This window comes from Calliphora vicina, chromosome 1, assembly GCF_958450345.1.
Source record: "Calliphora vicina chromosome 1, idCalVici1.1, whole genome shotgun sequence".
NCBI lineage: Eukaryota > Metazoa > Arthropoda > Insecta > Diptera > Calliphoridae > Calliphora > Calliphora vicina.
The window spans coordinates 171,940,473-171,960,838 of record NC_088780.1 but is presented as its reverse complement, the minus strand read 5'-3'; the positions used below and the strand labels follow the sequence as shown (position 1 = coordinate 171,960,838).

Genomic DNA, 20,366 nt, shown 5'->3' with positions numbered 1-20,366 from the left:
TTTTAGGTCATTGCGAAAGTATTCAGCGGGTACCGTTTCAACATTTCAAACATTTAATTCTAATGGACACTCTAAAGTACATACAGTGAATGTCACTTAAAATCGTACACCATCGTAGTAAAATTTTATTCATTAGTTTTAGAAAGTTGATGTTTTGGAAATATTTTAAATTGCTATTTTTATATTGTGTGTGCTATTACCTATCAGCAAATATGGTATACATTGAATTGTCCTTATCTACAAAAAAAAATTGGGTTACACTGTCAGTGCCCAGAATATCAACGCTTCATTTAAAATCGTACAGGCACTAAAAAATAGCAAAGGTATTAGGATTATTTAATATTAAGGTTTTTTTAATTTTTAAAGTTTTAATTATAATTTAATATAAGAGTACCAATTTAAGTGAAATATGAATTTTGTGATGTTCTTTAATTTTCATCAATATTTTTTTTTAAGTAATTGAGGTTTTGTTAACTTTTTTGTTAATAAAATGACTTTTAATTTTTTATATAATCACCTATTATTGCCTGTCTAATTTCATAATGTTTAAAAAAAATATGTTGTACGATTTTGAGTGACACTCACGTATTTGTTTTCGGTTTAATTCGATTTTTAGGACCCAATTTCTTTTTTGTTATATGACTGATGTATTGTTTTACGCGAAATAAAAAATGATTGGCCCCATAAAATCATTTTGCGTTTTACGCGAATTTGATTTACACGCAATTTTTTAGGCCCAACAAACCGCGTAATGGAGTCCTGTCTACCTTACCAAATCTGGTTGCAGAGGCAACCATTCAATGTTAAATTCAATGTAGTCTTCAGGACGGTTGTAGGTTTATGAAATCTATTCTATGTTAGTATCTTCGTTTTTCATGAAACTTAACTTATTCGGAATTTGTGGCGAGTAGGTACTTTAGCGATATTAATCTACTTTACTTATAAATTTTTGTATTTTATATTTTGGACAATATTTTTAAGTTGCAGCTTAAAATGTGAATGTTAATGATTTCTCATTTGGAATCTTTGCAGATCATTAGCAAAGATGATCAACATTGGTGGCAAGCCCGTTTAGATGCTGTTGGTGGTTCAGCTGGCCTAATACCATCACCAGAATTACAAGAGTGGCGTATACGATGCCAAACAGTAGACAAAACTAAAAATGAGCAAGGTAAGACAATTTAAAATGTATTTCGATTAAAAACATACATAAGTATTTAAAATAACGTGCAAACAATCGATGTCGAAAAATTCCACATATCTGAAAAAAATAACCCATCATTAAAATCAATAATCATATTTATGTATGTCTGTATATCTAAAATTGGATGTTAAATTTGTGTATTTGTGAGAATTGACTATAATTATTCGTTTCTAAAACAGAATCTTATTACTCTACAACTATTACTAATACGAATAATACACATAACGCTACCTTAATATAGAAAGGACCTAACTAACATTTTCCTTACTTAACAGGAGAAGGAAACTACTTAATACAATTTAAAGTTATCTAGTTGCGTCTTTAAGGCATCAATTAAATGTTGTGGCATTTTATTTTATTTAATTAATGGTTTGGTTTTAATTAATTATTATCTATCGAAGTATGTAAAAAACTCAATTTTGGGAATAAACGAGTTAGGGCTTTTCTATATTAAGATAACGATAAGCAGAATGACACGAACACTACTATCACATAATTAAATATACCCAGCGGTTTTACAAGTATTTTGAAAATTGAACATGCCCTATTTGCCAAAAATGTCATAAGACTTGCACATGTATTTTACATATACAAAGTTTCATAAGGATCACACGATATGTACCTGTTTACATGAGGAAAAAGTGTTATAATACACACGTATGAGCCCTAAGTAGAAGATCGGGACAGTCACATAGAACTGCTGGGTATATACTTACTAGAGTGTCCCTTAGAAATAAATTTTTTGAAATGTTGAAACGGTAACCACTGAAAACTTTCGTAATGACCTAAAATCAAGGACTTATTAGTTATAACTTTTATTCGATAAAAATTGCGAATAATTATTAATAATAAATTATTATTTTATTAATTAAGAATAATTATTATTTCCAATTCTTATTTTTAAAAATTGATGATAGCTATTATGGGTATCAAATAAAAATACTTCTCAAGCATAACTATTACTATTCGATATATATATTCACCCTTATTCTACTTGGCGTCGTCGACATCGTCGTCAATATTATTTTTAATAGTTATGAATAAGAAATAACATAACTGTTATAACTCATTTTATATAATAAAGTTTAGTCACACAATTTTTTTAATAAATTATGTTTTATTGGAGTTAAGAGGTTTAAATAGAAACAATATTAAAATATTTTATACTTTAGTTTTATTGTAAATTAATTCGAGGTATAACCACTTAAAATTAAGAATCAAATGCAAAGTTTATTTATATGACCAATGAATACAAATCAGGTTATACACCTAATGTATCCACATGCATAATCTGCAAAAATACAACAATTAATATCAAGAAAATATTCAAAATAATTATTATCGTAAATAAAAATAATAAAAATCTTTAGCAATAGTTATCTGTAGGAGAAATAAATATTTAATGATCATAATAGTTATGAGCCAATGTAAAAATATATTAATTGGATATAATAATTATGTTTAATAAATATTAATTTTCATTATACATAATAAGTAAAACCAATTTTTATAAAATATTTCTTAAAATGGTAAATTTTTTGGTACCTGAAAAATGAAAATAATTATTATTTAGGGTCCTTGCCTAAAATACCACCAACATTTTTTTTAAGGGACACTCTAATACTTAAATACATATTTCAAGTATATTGTGCATAATAATATATGTAATTACATACATACAAACATTATCTGTTGGAATTTTGTTCTGTAGTAGCATTAAGTCGTTGAAAATTTGAACATTTTATTTAAAATACATACGTATCAGTATTTTGAATGGTTTTTATGAAATTTTTTCGAATTTTGAGCACCGTTTCCTGAAGTAATTTAGACACACAAGAGAAACAATTTGATTTTTCCGTTTTCGCAAATATTTGTTTAAAACTATTTTTGTAAAAATTCGACCTTTTTATAATTTAATAAAAGTTTCTCGCCCATATGTACAATCAAAATATGATCTAAATCGGTGCTTCCCAACCTTTTTATTCTCGGCTATATATATGTAGGTATATAGTTAGGTTGGTTTGTTCCGAATTCGAAAAATAAATTAAAAACCATCCTAATATTTATATACACATATTTCATATACAGTAGGGAGCAGAAATGAGTACATGTTTGTGCGTTCTGTCGTTCATTACATGTTAGATAATTTGCAAAAAAAAAAATATATATTCAAAGCAAACACGTACAAATCTAACGGTAAACTTTGATATTTTTGCAAATATTTCAAAAAACACACGCGTACAAAATAAAATACATGCAAGTTTTTTTTTTTTTTTTTAAATTTGACTTCATGTCTATGTATTTTTTTTGGTTTTTATTAGGGTATTAAATCGATTAACCGTCAATCGGTTAACCGATTAATTTTGGACGGTTAACTTTTCGAATAATTTGAAATTACCGATTTTCAAATAACAAATAAACCGATTAATTTGTGTCGATTAACCGAAATTCCTTTAAACAATTTTTTTGTATTTATTTTTCCGTTTCAATTCAAATACAAATTTCAAATTAAAATTAGATATTTTTGGAACATCCAATAAACATGATAATTTACATGTATTTGAAACTTTGTTTGTATTTACATGTATAGACGAAACTTTTTTTGAAATGAGTCTTTTATCATAACTAAACGAAACTATTAAATTAATCAAAATCTAGAACAATCCAAAAAGGAATATTCTTTATCATGCTTTTGATTTATCCAACATATACAATCAGCGAGAGAGTTTTTTTCCAAGAAAAGTTTTATTAAATCTAAAAAAAAATCGTTTAAATTATATTCTTTTTATAGAAGATTATTTCAGAACCCTAAAAATTCATAATTCAAAAAATTCGTTTCGAGAAAAACGTCTTTGAATATTTTATGACATTTTACTATTTCTTAAAAAAAATTTCAACCAAACCAAGCGATTTCAGATATATAAATAGTAGATGTTAATTTCTTTCTAATCTGTATTTAACCCAAATTTTTACTTATCAAATATACGAGAAAACATGACATTTAATTTTGATGTTTACAAAAAAAAAAACACTCTCACACAAAAAATAATTGACTTTTTTGAAAACTGATAAAACTATATGAAAGAAACACGGATTTTGAGCTATGACGTTGTTGCAGAAAATAGGCGATATGTTTACAAAAATTATCTCAAATTCCTTAGTTGCTGTTTTTTATGTTTTTGTAACCAACTTCGTTGTTGTATTTTCAATTTAAAATGAAAATAGAAATTATTCGGTTAATCGAATAATTTTAAATTAACCGATTATTAACCGAATAAATGGAAACCTCCATTAATTATTTGCTCTATTAACCGATTAAACCAGAAACCCGATTAATTGAATACCCTAGTTTTTATGCAATAACAAACAAGTGCACAAGGTACAGACGTGTACTCATTTGTGCTACTCACTCACTGTACGCATGAAATGGTGAACAGGGCAAACAAAATTTGTACATACGTATGTATTTATATTAACTTTCATAATCCACAATCAATCAAAGATTTTTTTGTACTACAACATATGTATCTAGCATGATTATTAAATTATTATTAAAACTTGATTTTTATATTTTTTTGCATCATCGCATTCAATTTTTTTTGTTTCTATCATCCATGCATCTGACAATTTATAGATTAATGCACAGTGAGATGAAAATATATATGAATGTAGCTAATGTCTCACTGTGCGTTTTTTATTCTTTTTATACCTTCATATAATATGTATAAACATTTAATGTCCCCATGTATGAACAGGAGAACCTGGTGCTGGATGTTCCGCTCACACAGATGGGTGTGATGGATCCACAGGTATATAGTAACATAAAACACACTTTCATATTCAGAAACATCTCACCGAAATGACAACTTAAACGTTCATTAAATATTTCGCTTTACACCTTCTCCATTTAAACCAAACTAAATTTTATAAATTAGTACATACATTAATACATATGTATAAATAATATTCTTCACTTAAAGTTATTTCTTAATGGACACCACCAACATTTATTACTGATAAATTTTTCTCAAAGCTATAAATTGTTTTAATAATTTTTGTTTGCTAGTTTAGTTAATAACCTAGATCTAATAACTAATATCTAATCACACATACATATGTATTTAGCTCATTTCTATGCCCACCACTATTTGTAACACAACAACAAAAGAGATTCTCACAGAACACGCCCATATCTGTGGACTTTTGACAAAAGCACTCAACTATCTCCGGAAAATGTACCGTGTTTTCAAATTCAAATATAGCTGAACAAATATAGCTGGATTAATTCAAAAATTAAGTTTGAAAATCTGCATATCACGTACTTAAATAAAAAAGTTATAAATTAAAAAAAATATCAGATTTTACAGCATTTAAATAGAAAAACTCTCTAAAAAATCTTTTTCATTCAATTTGGAAATGAGATTGCGAAGATTTGCTAAACTTATTTCTAAAAACAGTTTTCCTTTGTATGAAAACAAATTGTTAGCTATTATCAAAAAATATGTATACGTCACTTTATTCTGACGACGAAAAATTGCTTGACTTATGGTGTTTTCTTTTCTGACACAAAATGTTGCCTATATATTGTGTACAATTTATTAAATGTTATACATACCCTCATAATGTGTTGCATTTTTAACGATCACAATAGAACAAAATCATTACCATTTATGCAATTTTCTTTTATGTAGCTTCTAAATATTAAAAAACTATACTTTTTGCTTACATAAAAAGTGGTGCATTTCTAACCCTTTGATAAAATTTAGGGTGAAACATGTAGCATATATTCAGGGTTTTAGGGTAACATTATTAGAAAAGAACACGACCAAACTACATTTTTTTCAGAAAAGAAGACAAAGAAGGGTAAAAGGCAGAATAAATGCATCATTTATGCCAGAAAAGAAAACAGTGGGACAGAATCGAAATTTTTTGGAAATAAATCTGGCATATCTAAACGGCATATCCGATCAGGATGAAATTTGACATGGGCGTAGACAAAAATAAAATGTAAAATTTTTAAACACGTGCCATTTTTTTGTTTCCCATCCGATTTCAAAAATTTTTACATTTTTGGAAAGCGCTCGTCTGTCTATTTATCTCTTGCGTGTGCTATTTATCTCTTACAATTTTTTTTTTCATTTTCATTTATTTATTGTATCTTCATTATTTAATGAACTAACAATAAGTGGTACAAATCTTATATCTAATAATTATTGTTTAATTAGTCCAGCCAGTGCCGGACGAAAAATGTTTTATTCATGGTTGTTTTGGTTAAATAGGCATTCTTCCTTCTAGATTAGGACTGCTGTGTCCCTCCTTCTTAATCGAGTGTGGCCACGGTTATCTAATAAGTTGCGGGCCAGCGGGTTTGGGTGAACTTCAAGTTTTTTTTAAATATTTTTGTACATTTTTCGAGATTTCAGTTTTTACAATGGTCACGTTTAGATCTTGTGTGATCATTTTTAGAAACTTGTTTTGGCGTCTTTGGATCTTTTCTACATTTGACGCTGAGGCCGTGCCCCATAGCTGTATGTCATAACACCATATCGGTTTTATGATCATGTTATAAAGTAGTAGTTTACAATCTAAACTAAGCGTAGAGTTTCTGCCAATAAGCCAATTCATTTGAATTGATTTCAATTTCATTTGAGTCAACTTTGCATCAATAGAGTAAAGCAGTAAAAAAGTAGTTCTATGTATTTAGTTTTCTGCTAAACTGCTATTTTGCTACTTCGCTATAGAAAGTACTCTACATTGTGAATAAGAAAACTCTTTCGCTTTAAACATGTGTTGGCTTTATCGTTATTAAAGCATTATAAAGACAATCAAAATGTATTATTTAGGGCTTTCCTTTTCAATATTGATTGAATATTCTAATTGGTTTTTAAAATTTTGCTCCACTTGTATTTCGGAAAACTCATCATCAACGCTTTGAACAGATGAGGGAACATTGTGATCAAATAGACATTCATACATTTGCTGTCCATAAATTTTTAACATTGTGTTCATTGTGTCCACTAATATTTGGAACAAGCCATTCATCAAACAGAGATCTCATATTTAAATATATTAAAGTATTTTTAATTAATTTTAAATTTACCGTTTTTCCCGGGAAAAAATTTAAATTTCCCGGTTTAAATTTCAGTACTTAAAAAGTTTCCCTCTTTAACCTTAAATGTTCGACCAGTTAAATAGCTTTCCAACAGCTTATGTGTGTGTGCGGGTAAATTTTGACTCAATTTGTATATTAATCCAGCATGCCATACCTTATCAAACGCTTGAGAGATGTCGATGAAGAGTGCGGAACAGTATTGCTTTTCTTCAAACGCTTTTCTCACCATATTTACAAGTCAAAAATAGCATTTTCGATCTCTCGAATCTCAAAACGTAGGGGTACGGCTGCTCCAAAATGGGGTACAACAGGTGGCAACTCAATTGCTTCGTTTGATGTGTTCGGTGTAAATACATTTTTTTAAATGATTAACAAACAGATTCCCTTTTTCAGTATCATTTCTTGCCCAACCACCACTTGAATTTCGCAAGGGGGACTTACATATGACATATCTTTTAAGACTTTTTGTTGTTCGCCATAATGAGTAATCCGATTGCGGGGATGCGTCCAGGCTTTCTAAGTATTTATTCAATGATTCCATTTTTCGAAATTCCAAGAGTTTTTTAAGTCTTTTTATACAATCTTTAAGCTTCGATTTTAGTTGGGGGGATCTGTGCAATTGCCACTCTCTTCGAACTCTTCTTTTTTCATTTAAGAGCCGTTCGACATCTGCAGAATTAATTCTATTATATCTGATTTTTCGGGGGTTTGGGTAGCATGTTGAGCAGCCAGTTTGAGATTTTTATCGAAATTGATAAGAGAGTGATCGATGTTTTCTGGTGTTCTCAGTACACATTGTTCGGAAAACATACCACTAGTTTTCCGAGCAATGTGTACTGAGGTATTTTTTATATTTGAGCCAATTTATTCTTGTGCCTGCCATCGCTAAATTACCAGTCGGGGACACAATTTCTAGGGGGCTGAATAAAGTAACAATAGTGGGTGAGTGATCAATTTGAATCATTTCTCTAGGGATATTTTTCATCACGCTAAAATCAATAACATCCGGTATTTTTCGTGGGTCAGTAAGCCAGTAAGTAGGTTGGCCGCTCGAAAGCACATTCAAACCCATTTTAGAAATTGTATCGAACAAAACAGGACCTTTAGGGGTAATCAGTCGTGATCCCCAGAATGTGTGCATAGCATTATAATCGCCAGCAGCCATGAAACGGGGGCCTAGTGATTTAAATAATCTATTATATTGACTTTCTGTAATTGAAAATCTATATCGATGAAATCACTAAGTTTCGATGAAAATCTTCAAGACACATTGTAGTAGCTTGAAGATAATCTTCGCAAAAACCACACATTAAGTAGTGTTTGATTCGAGCTTTTATTAAAATTGCCGGGCCTCCGAATGCTCTACCTCTGGGATCTTTGGTGTCATATATTACATATCCATTTATTCGAAATGAACTTCTGGACGTCAAATGAGTTTCAGAAACCAGCATTACATCAATTTGTTGGTTTCTTAAAAAATATTCGAGTTCGTTTTTGTGTCGGCGTATGCCGTTTGCATTCCAAAAACATATTCTTAGGCAGTTCATGGTCTGTTAAGCACAGCCTGCAATAACATTGATTGCATCTTAAACATTTCTTGCATCATGTTACTCATTGAGTTTGTAAAGTTATTTACCGATTGCACAAGAGTTTCTATTGTAGATTCTAGTCGGGTAAAATTTTAAATTGGCGTTTGCTCTCTTACCATATACCATATACCCTACACTATAATTTATTTTCGTGAATGATTTTCGGTAGAGGGCATTATATGGGAGCTATGATTAATTATGGACCTATCGCCATGAAATTAGGTCGTGTGATTTATGTCTATATGAATGTTATTCTATTGAATTTTATGTTTATAAAAAAATTTTTAAGAGATTTATGCTCGTTAAAGTGATTTTCGAAAGCGGGCCTTATATGGGAGATATGACTTATTATGGACCGATCGCAGTGAAACTAGGCTGTTTGAACTATGTCCATATGAAGTTTATTTATGTTGAATTGTATGTTCATACCTGTAGTTTTAAGAGATTTATGCTCGTTTAATTGATTTTTGGAAGCGGGCATTATATGGGAGCTATGACTAATTATGGACCAATAATCATAAAATTAGGTGAGATTTTGTGTAGATACCTATATAAATTAACCATTTACGACCGATGAAGTATAATTTCGGGAGAACATTTGTATGGGTGAAACAATGGACCGATTTCAGTCAGTTTCAATAGGCTTCGTTCTCGGGCCGAAAAAAATGTATGTACCAAATTTTATCGCAATATCTTCAAAATTGCGACTTGTACTTTGCGCCAGTCATATGAACGTGTTTAAAAATTTTACATGTCCAAGGTACCCTACTTTGAGCGCCGCCCCTGAAGCATTTGTAGGTGCTTAAACTCGATTACTCCTTGTCTACGCCCATGTCAAATTTCACCCTGATCGGATAAGCTCACACATTAAATTAATTAAATTTTGGAAGAAATTAAGTTGATAGCAGTGAAAATTTTAAATTAAAAAATAAAATATGTGAAACCAACTAATTAAATTGAAAAGCATTGCACAAAATGTTCTGTTTTTAAGTAAGTGCTTTTGTCAAAAGACCAGATGTACCATTTTGTTGATTTATTTGAAAAATTTGTGTTTGTCATTCGGGCCGGGCCACCTGTGTTCAGAATCACGATAGGGCTATGTCAATTATGTACGTTTAAAAATATAAAATATATTCAAATTTATAGCCACGCCCACTTGAAATAAGCCGTAGCCGATAAATAATTTTTATCGTTTTGTACGCACAACTATAGTATTTATTAGATATATAATTTTGAATGCTAATGAACAATTTCACTAGAACCGAAAATCCAGTTTTATGCCAATATCTTGCCCATTTATGGTCCGATTTGAACAGAGATAATTCAGAAAGTGTTCCTGACATATTTTATTGTTTTTAGTCATAATTAAATATTGAAGCTCATTTTTACAACCTATTCAGCAAAAACTTGGTAATATTGTTACCAACAAAGAATAATAACAAGAAGTGAAACGCTGTCAAAAAAAACCTAAGTCGGTTGTCAAAAAAAAAAACCTAACTATAAGAATGTATTGGTATCATTTTATTTATATGTATTGGTTTTCAAACCACTTTCACCACACTCCTCAAACTCACAGAGTTGTAAAAAAGCGACCTTAAAAATGATAACAAAAATTTATTACAAAAATTCAAATTATTTGAATGATATTTGATCTGGAGAGGTTTTATAAATAGATTTTTCCGCTTTTTATTCCATAATTTCTGCAAAAATTAAGTTTATTTAAATTTTTTTATTAATTTCCAATACGAAATTTTACAAATGTGTTTATTTTAGTTTTTATTTCAACCCCCAAAAAATTAATGTCAAAAAATTAAAAAGTAGTTGTTGTTGTTATTCTTTGGTTACCAATCCACTGAACAAATAAGGTGTCGATGTTCCCAACTAAAATGAAAGTTTAGTTTGTTTGAGGAGACCGATTCTCAAAACGTTTGTCCTGGCGTCAGTATTTGGTGAGCTGAATCAAAGGTTAAATAGGTAATTGTTTATGGTTAATAGGAATTTTTTCATATTTCTCGCAAAATTTTGTTTATACCCAGAGGTTGAAAATATCATGAATTTGAAGGGATGTTTACACTAAAAAACATTTACCAAAAAAATTGGGCAATAATATATAAAAAAATTGGAAAAGTAATTTTTGTCTAAAGTTTGTCTCTGTTGAAAAATTTTAACTTTGTATTACAACTGCCTTTTAGCTAACGGTACTAAACATATGATCAATATTTATAAACAATGCCAGTGTTACAAATTGAATTAGATATCAGACTTGCATTTTCAGTAATTTTTTTAGCTATAACTTCAAAACTCCTAAACAGTTTTCTTAAAAATTTAAATTTTAAAATATTAAAAAAAAAATAATTAAATTCCTACATAAGTTTTAACCATTTTTGGCCAATCTCAAAATATTGTGCGTCGTCTTAAACTTCACTATATATTGTACTAAGAGCAAAAGTATCTATCACCTGCTCCGTTGCCTTACCGTATCAATCAATATGTCCCTATTTGCAAGCCTCAGTGGTAAGTACTTGTCTCCAATATTTAAACAAAAATTAAATAATGAGTTGATATTGTGTAAGTGGTGAAGTGTCTTTATATTAGCGTTTAAACCCATTACTTAGTAATGTATGATTAAGGACAAGTAAAACATGTTCATAAAGCAAATATGGAAAATTAAATCAAAATGCATACGATGCACTGTGGGAAAAATTACCAAATTTTTCAAATTTATGAAGAATAATTCTATGATAGTTGCTACTAAAAAATACATTCAACATTTTTCGATTGATATGTTAATTATGAAAATACAGGGCCGTAAATGTATGCAATGAATAAGTAGTACGTTCATGAGGGATTTTGGTTTCATGTTTCACCCAATGTATTATGAAAAGTTTTATTGCGCTATTGGATAAAACAAGTCCTAAAGATCACAAGTCCTAAAGATCACGAGGACATGATTTGTTGTAGTGAAAATGATTTTAGTAATTCCTTTTACAATTAAATATATAAAAGTATATTTTTGTCAAAATTTCTTAATGTAAAAAAAAGGGATTAGAAAAAAGTACCCCTAATTGCCGACAAACTAATTTTTATACCCTCCACCACCATAAGTGGTGAATGAGGGTATATATAAGTTTGTCATTCCGTGTGTAACATTGAGAAATATTCAGCTGAGACCCAACAAAGTATATATGTACATATATTATTGATCCTTATGAAATTCTAAGTCGATTGAGCCATGTCCGTCTGTCTGTCTGTGTAAAACACGCTCACGTCCAAAATAGGCAAACAAAATTGCAAAAAAAATTGCAAAAGAATGGTATTGAAAATCAGCAATATCGGTTCAGTGGAACCAGAGTTATGAACCAAAATGTGAGACAACCTAAAAACAAACTTGATAAGTTTAACATAGTTTTCGTTATTTGTGCAAATGTATTGCAGATAATACCATAAAATTGTACACACGTTATTTTTATGTTAAAGGGACTAACTCTGGCGAAAATTATAAGAATCGGTCCATGATTTCACCTAGCCCCCATACAAATTTCTTCCCGAAATGCCTACAAAATTGCAGTATCCATACAAAATTCAGGAAAAATAAGTTTCGTGCTTAAAAAAATTACAACCCCAAATTTGTTTGTTGATCGGCCCATATTTGACCGTAGCCCCCATATAAAGTTCATTTCCGAAAATCACTTAAATAAGCATAAATGTCTTATAAATATCGCTATTAAGTTGAAATTCGTCATAAATAGTCCCCATATATACCAAAATCGCTGTACCTAATTCTATGAAGATCGGCCGATAATTGGTTATAGCTCTTATATAAGGACCACTTCCAAAAAACACATTAACCTACATAAATATCTAAAAAATATCAATATCAAAACAACATTTTACATAGATCCATAATTTATAATTAGAAATCATAGTACAGGATTTTATGAATATCGGTCCATATTTGACCATAGCTCCCATATAAGGTCCACTTCCGAAAATCAGTTAAGTATTCATTGTACTAAATTGTATGCAGATTGGCCGATAATTGTTCATAGCTCCCCTATCGATATCAAAATGAAATAACGCACAGATCAGTAATTTGTATCCAGTAATCATACTTCTGAATTTTTGGAATATCGGTCCATATTTAACCATAGCTCCCATATAAGGTCCACTCCCGAAAATCACTAAAATCCTCATAAATTTGTTACAAATATAGTTATCAGGTTGTGGTAGCTATGAAGGTCATAGCTACCACATAAGTCCCACAACCAAATATTTTGAAATTTGTCCAAATATATTTGTATACCCTTTTTATACTCAGTTTATTCACTTGAGGTTAACAGGGAAAAATGTTGATCCAAACGTATTAACTAATTATTATGTATATAAATTGTTAAATTTATATTGATCCAAACGTATTAACTAATTATTATGTATATAAATTGTTAAATTTCATACGTTCTAAAAGGAATTTAAATTATAAATCGCTGAATTAAATAAATTTGTTTGTACATTAGAAATAAAATATCTTCTGCGTAAACTAGTCTTTCTAACAATTGTTATATTATTTCAGTTGTTATACCATCATTTTTAGGTGGAGGGTATTTAAGATTCGGCACGACCGAATATAGTACTCTTACTTGTTGAATTTAAAACTAGACCTAATGAAGTAAGCCTGGACAAAAAATTGGCTGCCACAAAGTAGAATTTTAAGCAATTGTTTAACCCTCTGGATCTGGCGCCAATATTTTTCTACGAACCCTGGCACTATTTACATTTGTAAATACGTTTAATTTCTTGTATAATACATTTAATTTCCTATATAATCATATTGTTAGGGATACTCAACCATTAGGGATACTGGTGTAGCCGTCCTTAATTTCACCACAATAGGACCAGGTTTCAAATAGCTAGGACCACAGATCAATAGTTTAAAAGATACGATTTTTTATAAGCTAGATTGGTGATTTTTCCCACTGTGCGATGTTGCCATTTTTGTACTTTCTGTGTTACCATTAACATTTGAACAAGTTAAAAAGCTTAAACAAATTTAAAAAATTCAAATTATAAATGTACCAACAAAACCAATAATTCATTTTAAAGCATATACGGATAATGTTACTTAAATCTATACAATTAATAAAAAATTCACCAGTTGACAATAAATTTAAAAGTTGGTCGATCTATTTTGATTTGCTTTACATATTTATTTCCATTTTATTTACTTTACTCTTAGTTTATAAAAGCAAAAACTATTTTGTGCAATAATTTAAATTTTTCATTCTGATATGTTTTGTTTAATTAGCGAAAGATAGAAATTAAAAATAAAAAGTTACAATTAAAAATAATAATAAAAAAAAACAAATAAAAAAAGAGTGAATAATAAAAAATAAATATAAACGATAAATCTATGAAAAAAACTAAGGGCCTCATGTAAACGCTTAAATGTCTCGCAAACTGTGCAATGTATAGGAATTTGTTTGCACAACTCCGATAAATTTGCGCGACAATTTAGACTCGCAAACTTGAATTTATTGTGCTTTTGACGAATCAGCTGTTTTTTTTTACTTTTACTTATAAGAAATCAAAATTAAATAAAATATACAGTGACCGACAAAAGTCTACATACGACCATTATTTTCGTAACTCGCGGACTTCTAAACCATAATAAGTAAAAGTAATGATGCAGTTTTATTTCAAATGCATTTTTAGTAATATAACAAACAAATATCGCTAAATTTATAATTAATTTAACTTTTATTCACAAACAAATTAAAAAAATATGTTGACAAAAGTCTACATACGATCTGTACACTAAATAAACATTTTTCAGCGAATACAAATTTTCATTAAATTCAATATTTCGTTGGGCCACCACTGGCATCTACAAGCGGGCTTTGAGGTGGTGTGTTCAATTGTCATGGGGCATGGTAGAGTAGTTAATCTTTGACAATTTGAGACCAATGTTTCGGATCGTTATCTTGCTGAAAAATCCAACTTTAACCAAGACATAAAATATCAACGGATGCTCTCAAATTTTGTTCCAAAATGGAATTGTACTGATAACGATCCATATTAACCTCAATTAGAGATGCTAATCGGGACTGATTTTTAAAAATCCCGGGGTTCGGGATTTGGTAAAGAATACCGAAATCCTGACCGGGGGTTTCGGTATTTTCGGGAAATCTAAAATCCCGAAAATTATAAGAAAGAAACGTACATAATTATGTCTTTACAATTGAAAGTACATTTTTTATTTAGCAATTAATTTTTATTAGACACTTAAAAGCATAAAATACTTGCATGAGTACATTATATAAGAAGAAATAACAATAAAGTATGTACATTAGGCCGGGTCGATTTGTATGCACGATCAAAACGTAAAAAATCGTATAGCAGAAATGCGATCTACGCAAAATTCTATGAAATTATCCCCAAGAAACCATAGGTATAAAATCAAATCCTATCTTGCGCATTTCGTCTATTATCCAATAAAAAAACTATTAAAAAAAATATATATACTGAAATATCATTGGATAAAAGACGAAATGCGATAGGATTTGATTTTAGACCTCTGGTTCTTCTTAGAATTTTCCGTAGAATGCGTTTCTGCTATACGATTTTTCGTGAAAAAATCGACATACTGGTGAAAAACCGTACTTTAGTATAAAAAAGAGTTTATTTTAAATTGCTTCTTAAGAATACTATTGCATCTATGGTTTCATCTGCCATTCTGGAACGAATTTTGTTTTCGACATATGCTGCTGCCGAAAAACATCTTTCACATTGGCAAACCCGTTTGCAAATACTTATAACAAATCTGCAAGTATTTTCCTCTTGTTCCTTCAGAAATAAAATGATCTATTTCTTTTGCAAGTTGAAAATCTACATTATAATTTGGTTTCGTTATTGTTAATTGGGGTTTTTACATTTATTAATAATATCTTTTAGCCTTTTAGCAATCGAAATATTATCATTTTGTTCGAGCTCCTCATCTGAGATAAAATCAATTTCATTTGAAGAGGATTTAAATTGAGTTTTGTTAGATAACTTACAAAAAAGTTGAAGAATTGATTTTCTAGAGCCCCACTCAAGGAAAACCAAAAATACAGTTTTCCTTTATTAACTATATTGTAGAAGGAGTTGAGCTTAACAACTTAGCTGAACATCACTTTGCGTCACAAAAAAATTACAATTTCCCCTATTTATTTATGAAAAACGGGATTTGGAAAATCCCGAAAACCCCGAGATTTAAAATTAAAAAATCCCGGGCTTCGGGATTTAGAAAATCCCGAAAACCCCGGGATTTTCGGGAACGAGATTCCCCGTTTAGCATCTCTATCCTCAATAAACACTAACTTTCCCACTCCAGAAGCAGCGACAGTACCCCAAAACCATCACACTGCCAACACCATGCTTAAATGTAGCGAGTAAGTTTTTCAGATCCATTGCTGTATTTGTTTTGCGCCATACTTTATCTCTCCCATCACTTCCAAATATGTTATACTTCAACTCATCAGTGAACAAAACTCGCTTCCAGAATTCCATGTCCTTTTCAAAGTGCTTTTGGGCGAATTCCAAACGAAGTTTGCGATCCGTTCGCTAATTTACGAGGAGTTCTGCTTTAATTACCATTATTATTTAAGGTTCTTTAAATTGTTCGTGGATGAACAATAATTTCTGATCTTGTTGCGAGTTCTTTGGCCAATTTTGTGGTATTTACTTTTGAGTTTTTGTTGACTTCTTTTAAAATGAAGATTATATCTCTACTATGTAGTTTCTTTGGGCGACCACTTCGCAGCTTGTTTTTAACCAGGACATGCTGTGGTCGTACGTAGACTTTTGTCAATGTTTTTTATTGTTTTTTATGAATAATTTTGCAAGTTTACATTGCAACAACATTTTTTTTTTGGTGCATAGCAATAAAAATAGATTTCAAACAAAACTGCATTATTATTTTTTTTATTTACCGGGTTTTCTCTAATAAAGTGGCAAAAATTGTGGTCGTACGTAGACTTATGTCGACCACTGTATGTACATTAGGCTGGGTATATTTGTATGGACGATCAAAAAGTAAAATATCGTATCTTGCGCACTACGTCTATTAAACAAAATACATAAATACTGAAATATCATTGGATAAAAGACAAAATGCGCAACATATGATTTGATTTTAGACCTATGGTTTCTTGGGGAAAACTTCTTAGAATTTTCCGTAGAATGCGTTTCTACTACACGATTTTTCTTGAAAAAGATCGACACACCCTAATGTACATACATATCGAGCCCTTAGCGCCAAATTATCGTAAGCAACAAAAAACAAATTTTACAGGAGAAGGTTTTTTTGATTATTTTGAAATTTATACATAGAATTAAAAATGTTATGATGCGATATAATATAATTTCGTTCAAGCTATTTGTCTATTTTTCAAAAATATGTATAACTTTTGACAATTAAAAATTCGTGGAATACTTTATTGAAACATATGACAAAAAATGTTTTTATTGAATTTTTTTTATTTAATTTTTATTTATGAATAGTTTTCAATGAAATTTCACAGTATGTAGATTTTTCTACTTAAAATTGAAAAATAAAAACGAATTTTGAAATTTATTATCAGCAATCCCGCAATTCCCAAAAAAGTGATAATTGATACATAGCTACGACGACCATTTAGAAGTTACAGATTTATTTTCCTCTTTTTTTCTATACACTGTGTGTCGCTTACGATAAAATTCGTTTACTGTAAAATGTAAACATTGACTTATGATAAAATCTTACCCCCTATAATTTTGAAGTTATTAACAATTTTGATATTCTGAGAACGCTAAAACATCAGTCGGTCCATTAATTTTAAGTTCTGGAAAAAATTTTCGCTTACGATAATTTGACGCAAGGGCTCGATATGTAAATATTTTGTGCATGTGAAAATTGTGTAACTTTGGAACATTGACAAACATTAACCAATAGCTAGAACATAAACAAAATCATCCAAACTATTTATACCATCGTTTGTTCCAAAGATTTAACTTTCATTCAACATTTCTAGAATTTTAATTTATACAATTTGAAAAACTTTTTTTGAATTTATTTGTTGTATTTATTTTTATTTGACATTTTTATCAAATACATATAAATTTTCTTGCACAAAATTTAAAAGGTGGGTTTATGAAACACGTCGCACAGTGGCTCATTATCGTTTTTCATCGGCCAAAACTCTGTAACTTGAATAATAAAGAAGTGGCCACTTAAAATCCGGACGGATTAAAACTAGCATAACTTTTAAATGAAACAACGTATGTTAACATTGTATACATGAAATTAAAGGTAAATTATTAAGCTTTAAAAAAATATAACTGCGGGTTTATGTGTCATTATTTCGAATACATTTTCTGCACTCTTTTTCAATTTACGTTTAACAATTCTCCAATATATCTCGATTGGACGAAGATTTGGGCAATTTGTTTAATTGATGTGTTCTGCTATAACATTTGAGAAATGACAACTTGTCATTGAGTAATGACAACTTGACTAAAACTTTGTATCAGATGTGTGATGTCTTATAAATGACAACAATCGCTTTTCCAAACTATCTGTTTATATATACAATTTTTATATTGAAAATTCTTTAAAAACATTTCTGAAAATCTTGACTCTTCTAACAGCAGCTGCGGATTGCCTGCCAAATTAATATTTTTGTTCAATTTTACGTATTCATATTTAAAGACCACACAACCTCGAGCTGCCGAGATGTAAAATTTCTGACCTGATATCTGCCAAAAATCAGATTTTGGGTTTCTTTTAACACGAAAAAGTCGGATTTTCTAGATATTTGTGCACAATTTTATCCTAGCTTATTTTTCCATTGTGTCTACACTTTTTAAAACTAAACATAATGACTTGCAATTCATTGTAGAAAAGCGGTAGATTTGTTGTTAAAAACATATGTAAATCTTTTTCCCTTTTGATAACTGGGAGCTTTGTTGTGATTACTACAGTGCGTACGGATTTTAAGTGGCCACTTCTTTACAACAAATATTTACTGTTTAAATGTCTGTAAAAAAATTATTTTATTTATTAAAATTAAATTCTTAAGAGCTAAACATTAAAATCTAATAACTAAACTAGTACACATGCGTGTGTGTCTTATCATAAAATCTTATGCACAAACATATCTTAGAAAAAAGATATTACATAAATAAAAGTAATAACATCAAACCGAGTATTGTAAACAATCACTAAAACACTCATTGTTGATAAACCCTTATTATTATCGCATGTGTGAGAATTCTTCTTAAATTACACTGTACAACACCAAAAAAAATTACAAGGTCCGAAATTACAATGGACTTATACTAAAATTTCACGGATAATTTTTTTGCAGAACATTTTAACCCCTTAAATCCCTGTTTTAATGGTGTTTTGTGCACTTTTTATTTTTAAAATAAGGACAAAAAAGACCCATGCCTTGAGGATTTTATACCTAAAATGTAAGGATCACATGTTCTCTTATGCCGATTAACAATAAGAATGTGCCAGAGTTGGGAAACTTTCAAAACGCCGATATATGTGTCTTTTTGTTTGTCTCCTCTATCAAAATTTATTGGTCGGACGTTGTAATTTTGGAAAAAATTTGATTTTGTTATTGATAACATTATTACTAGCCTAAGTAAATACAAAACTATGTTCAACTAAATTTGAACATGAACCGATACAGATATTTTAGAAGTTTTTTTTGATGAACAGATAACTTCTTGAATTTTTCTCCAGTTTTAATTTCATTAAAATCGCTTCAGCAGTTGTTGAGCAATTTAAGGTTAAAGTTGAATTTTTTATTTTTTTGCATCAGCTTCACTTATAAAAAAAGTAAGTAAGCAGATAAAAAAAGTAAGGAAGTATGTTCGGCCAAGCTCGACCATATAATACCCTACACTATAATTTATTTTCATGAATGATTTTCGGAAGAGGGCATTATATGAGAGCTATGACTAATTAAGGACCGATCGCCATGAAATTAGGTCGTGTGATTTATGTCTACATGCAAGTTATTTCTGTTGAATTTCGTTTTTGGAAGCGGGCCTTATATGGGAGCTATGACTAATTAAGGACCGATCATCATAAAATTAGGTGACATTAATTCAGTTTATATAAAACTTATTTGGAGCAAAATTTGTGTAGATACCTATATAAATTAACCATTTACGACCGATAAAGTATAATTTCGGGAGAACATTTGTATGGGTTCTAGGTGAAATAATGGATCGTTTTCAGTAATTTTCAATAGGCTTCGTCCTCGGGCCGAAAAAAATGTATGTACCAAATTTTATCGCAATTTTGAAGATATTTCGATGAAATTTGGTTCATATTATTTTTTCGGCCCGAGGACGAAGCCTATTGAAAATTACTGAAAACGATCCATTATTTCACCTAGAACCCATACAAATGTTCTCCCGAAATTATACC

At 29.7% G+C, this 20,366-nt stretch overlaps 1 protein-coding gene across 7 annotated transcripts in view; it reads left to right on the top strand.

Moving 5' to 3' along the window:
- Positions 1 to 20,366, top strand: part of CASK (peripheral plasma membrane protein CASK) — a 169,118-nt gene that overhangs the window by 135,469 nt on the left and 13,283 nt on the right. For all 7 annotated transcript variants that reach the window (XM_065498244.1, XM_065498240.1, XM_065498241.1 and 4 more), the window contains one exon: positions 1,033 to 1,171. In XM_065498244.1, the coding sequence (XP_065354316.1) occupies positions 1,033 to 1,171 (139 nt within the window). The remainder of the gene's footprint in view (positions 1 to 1,032; positions 1,172 to 20,366) is intronic.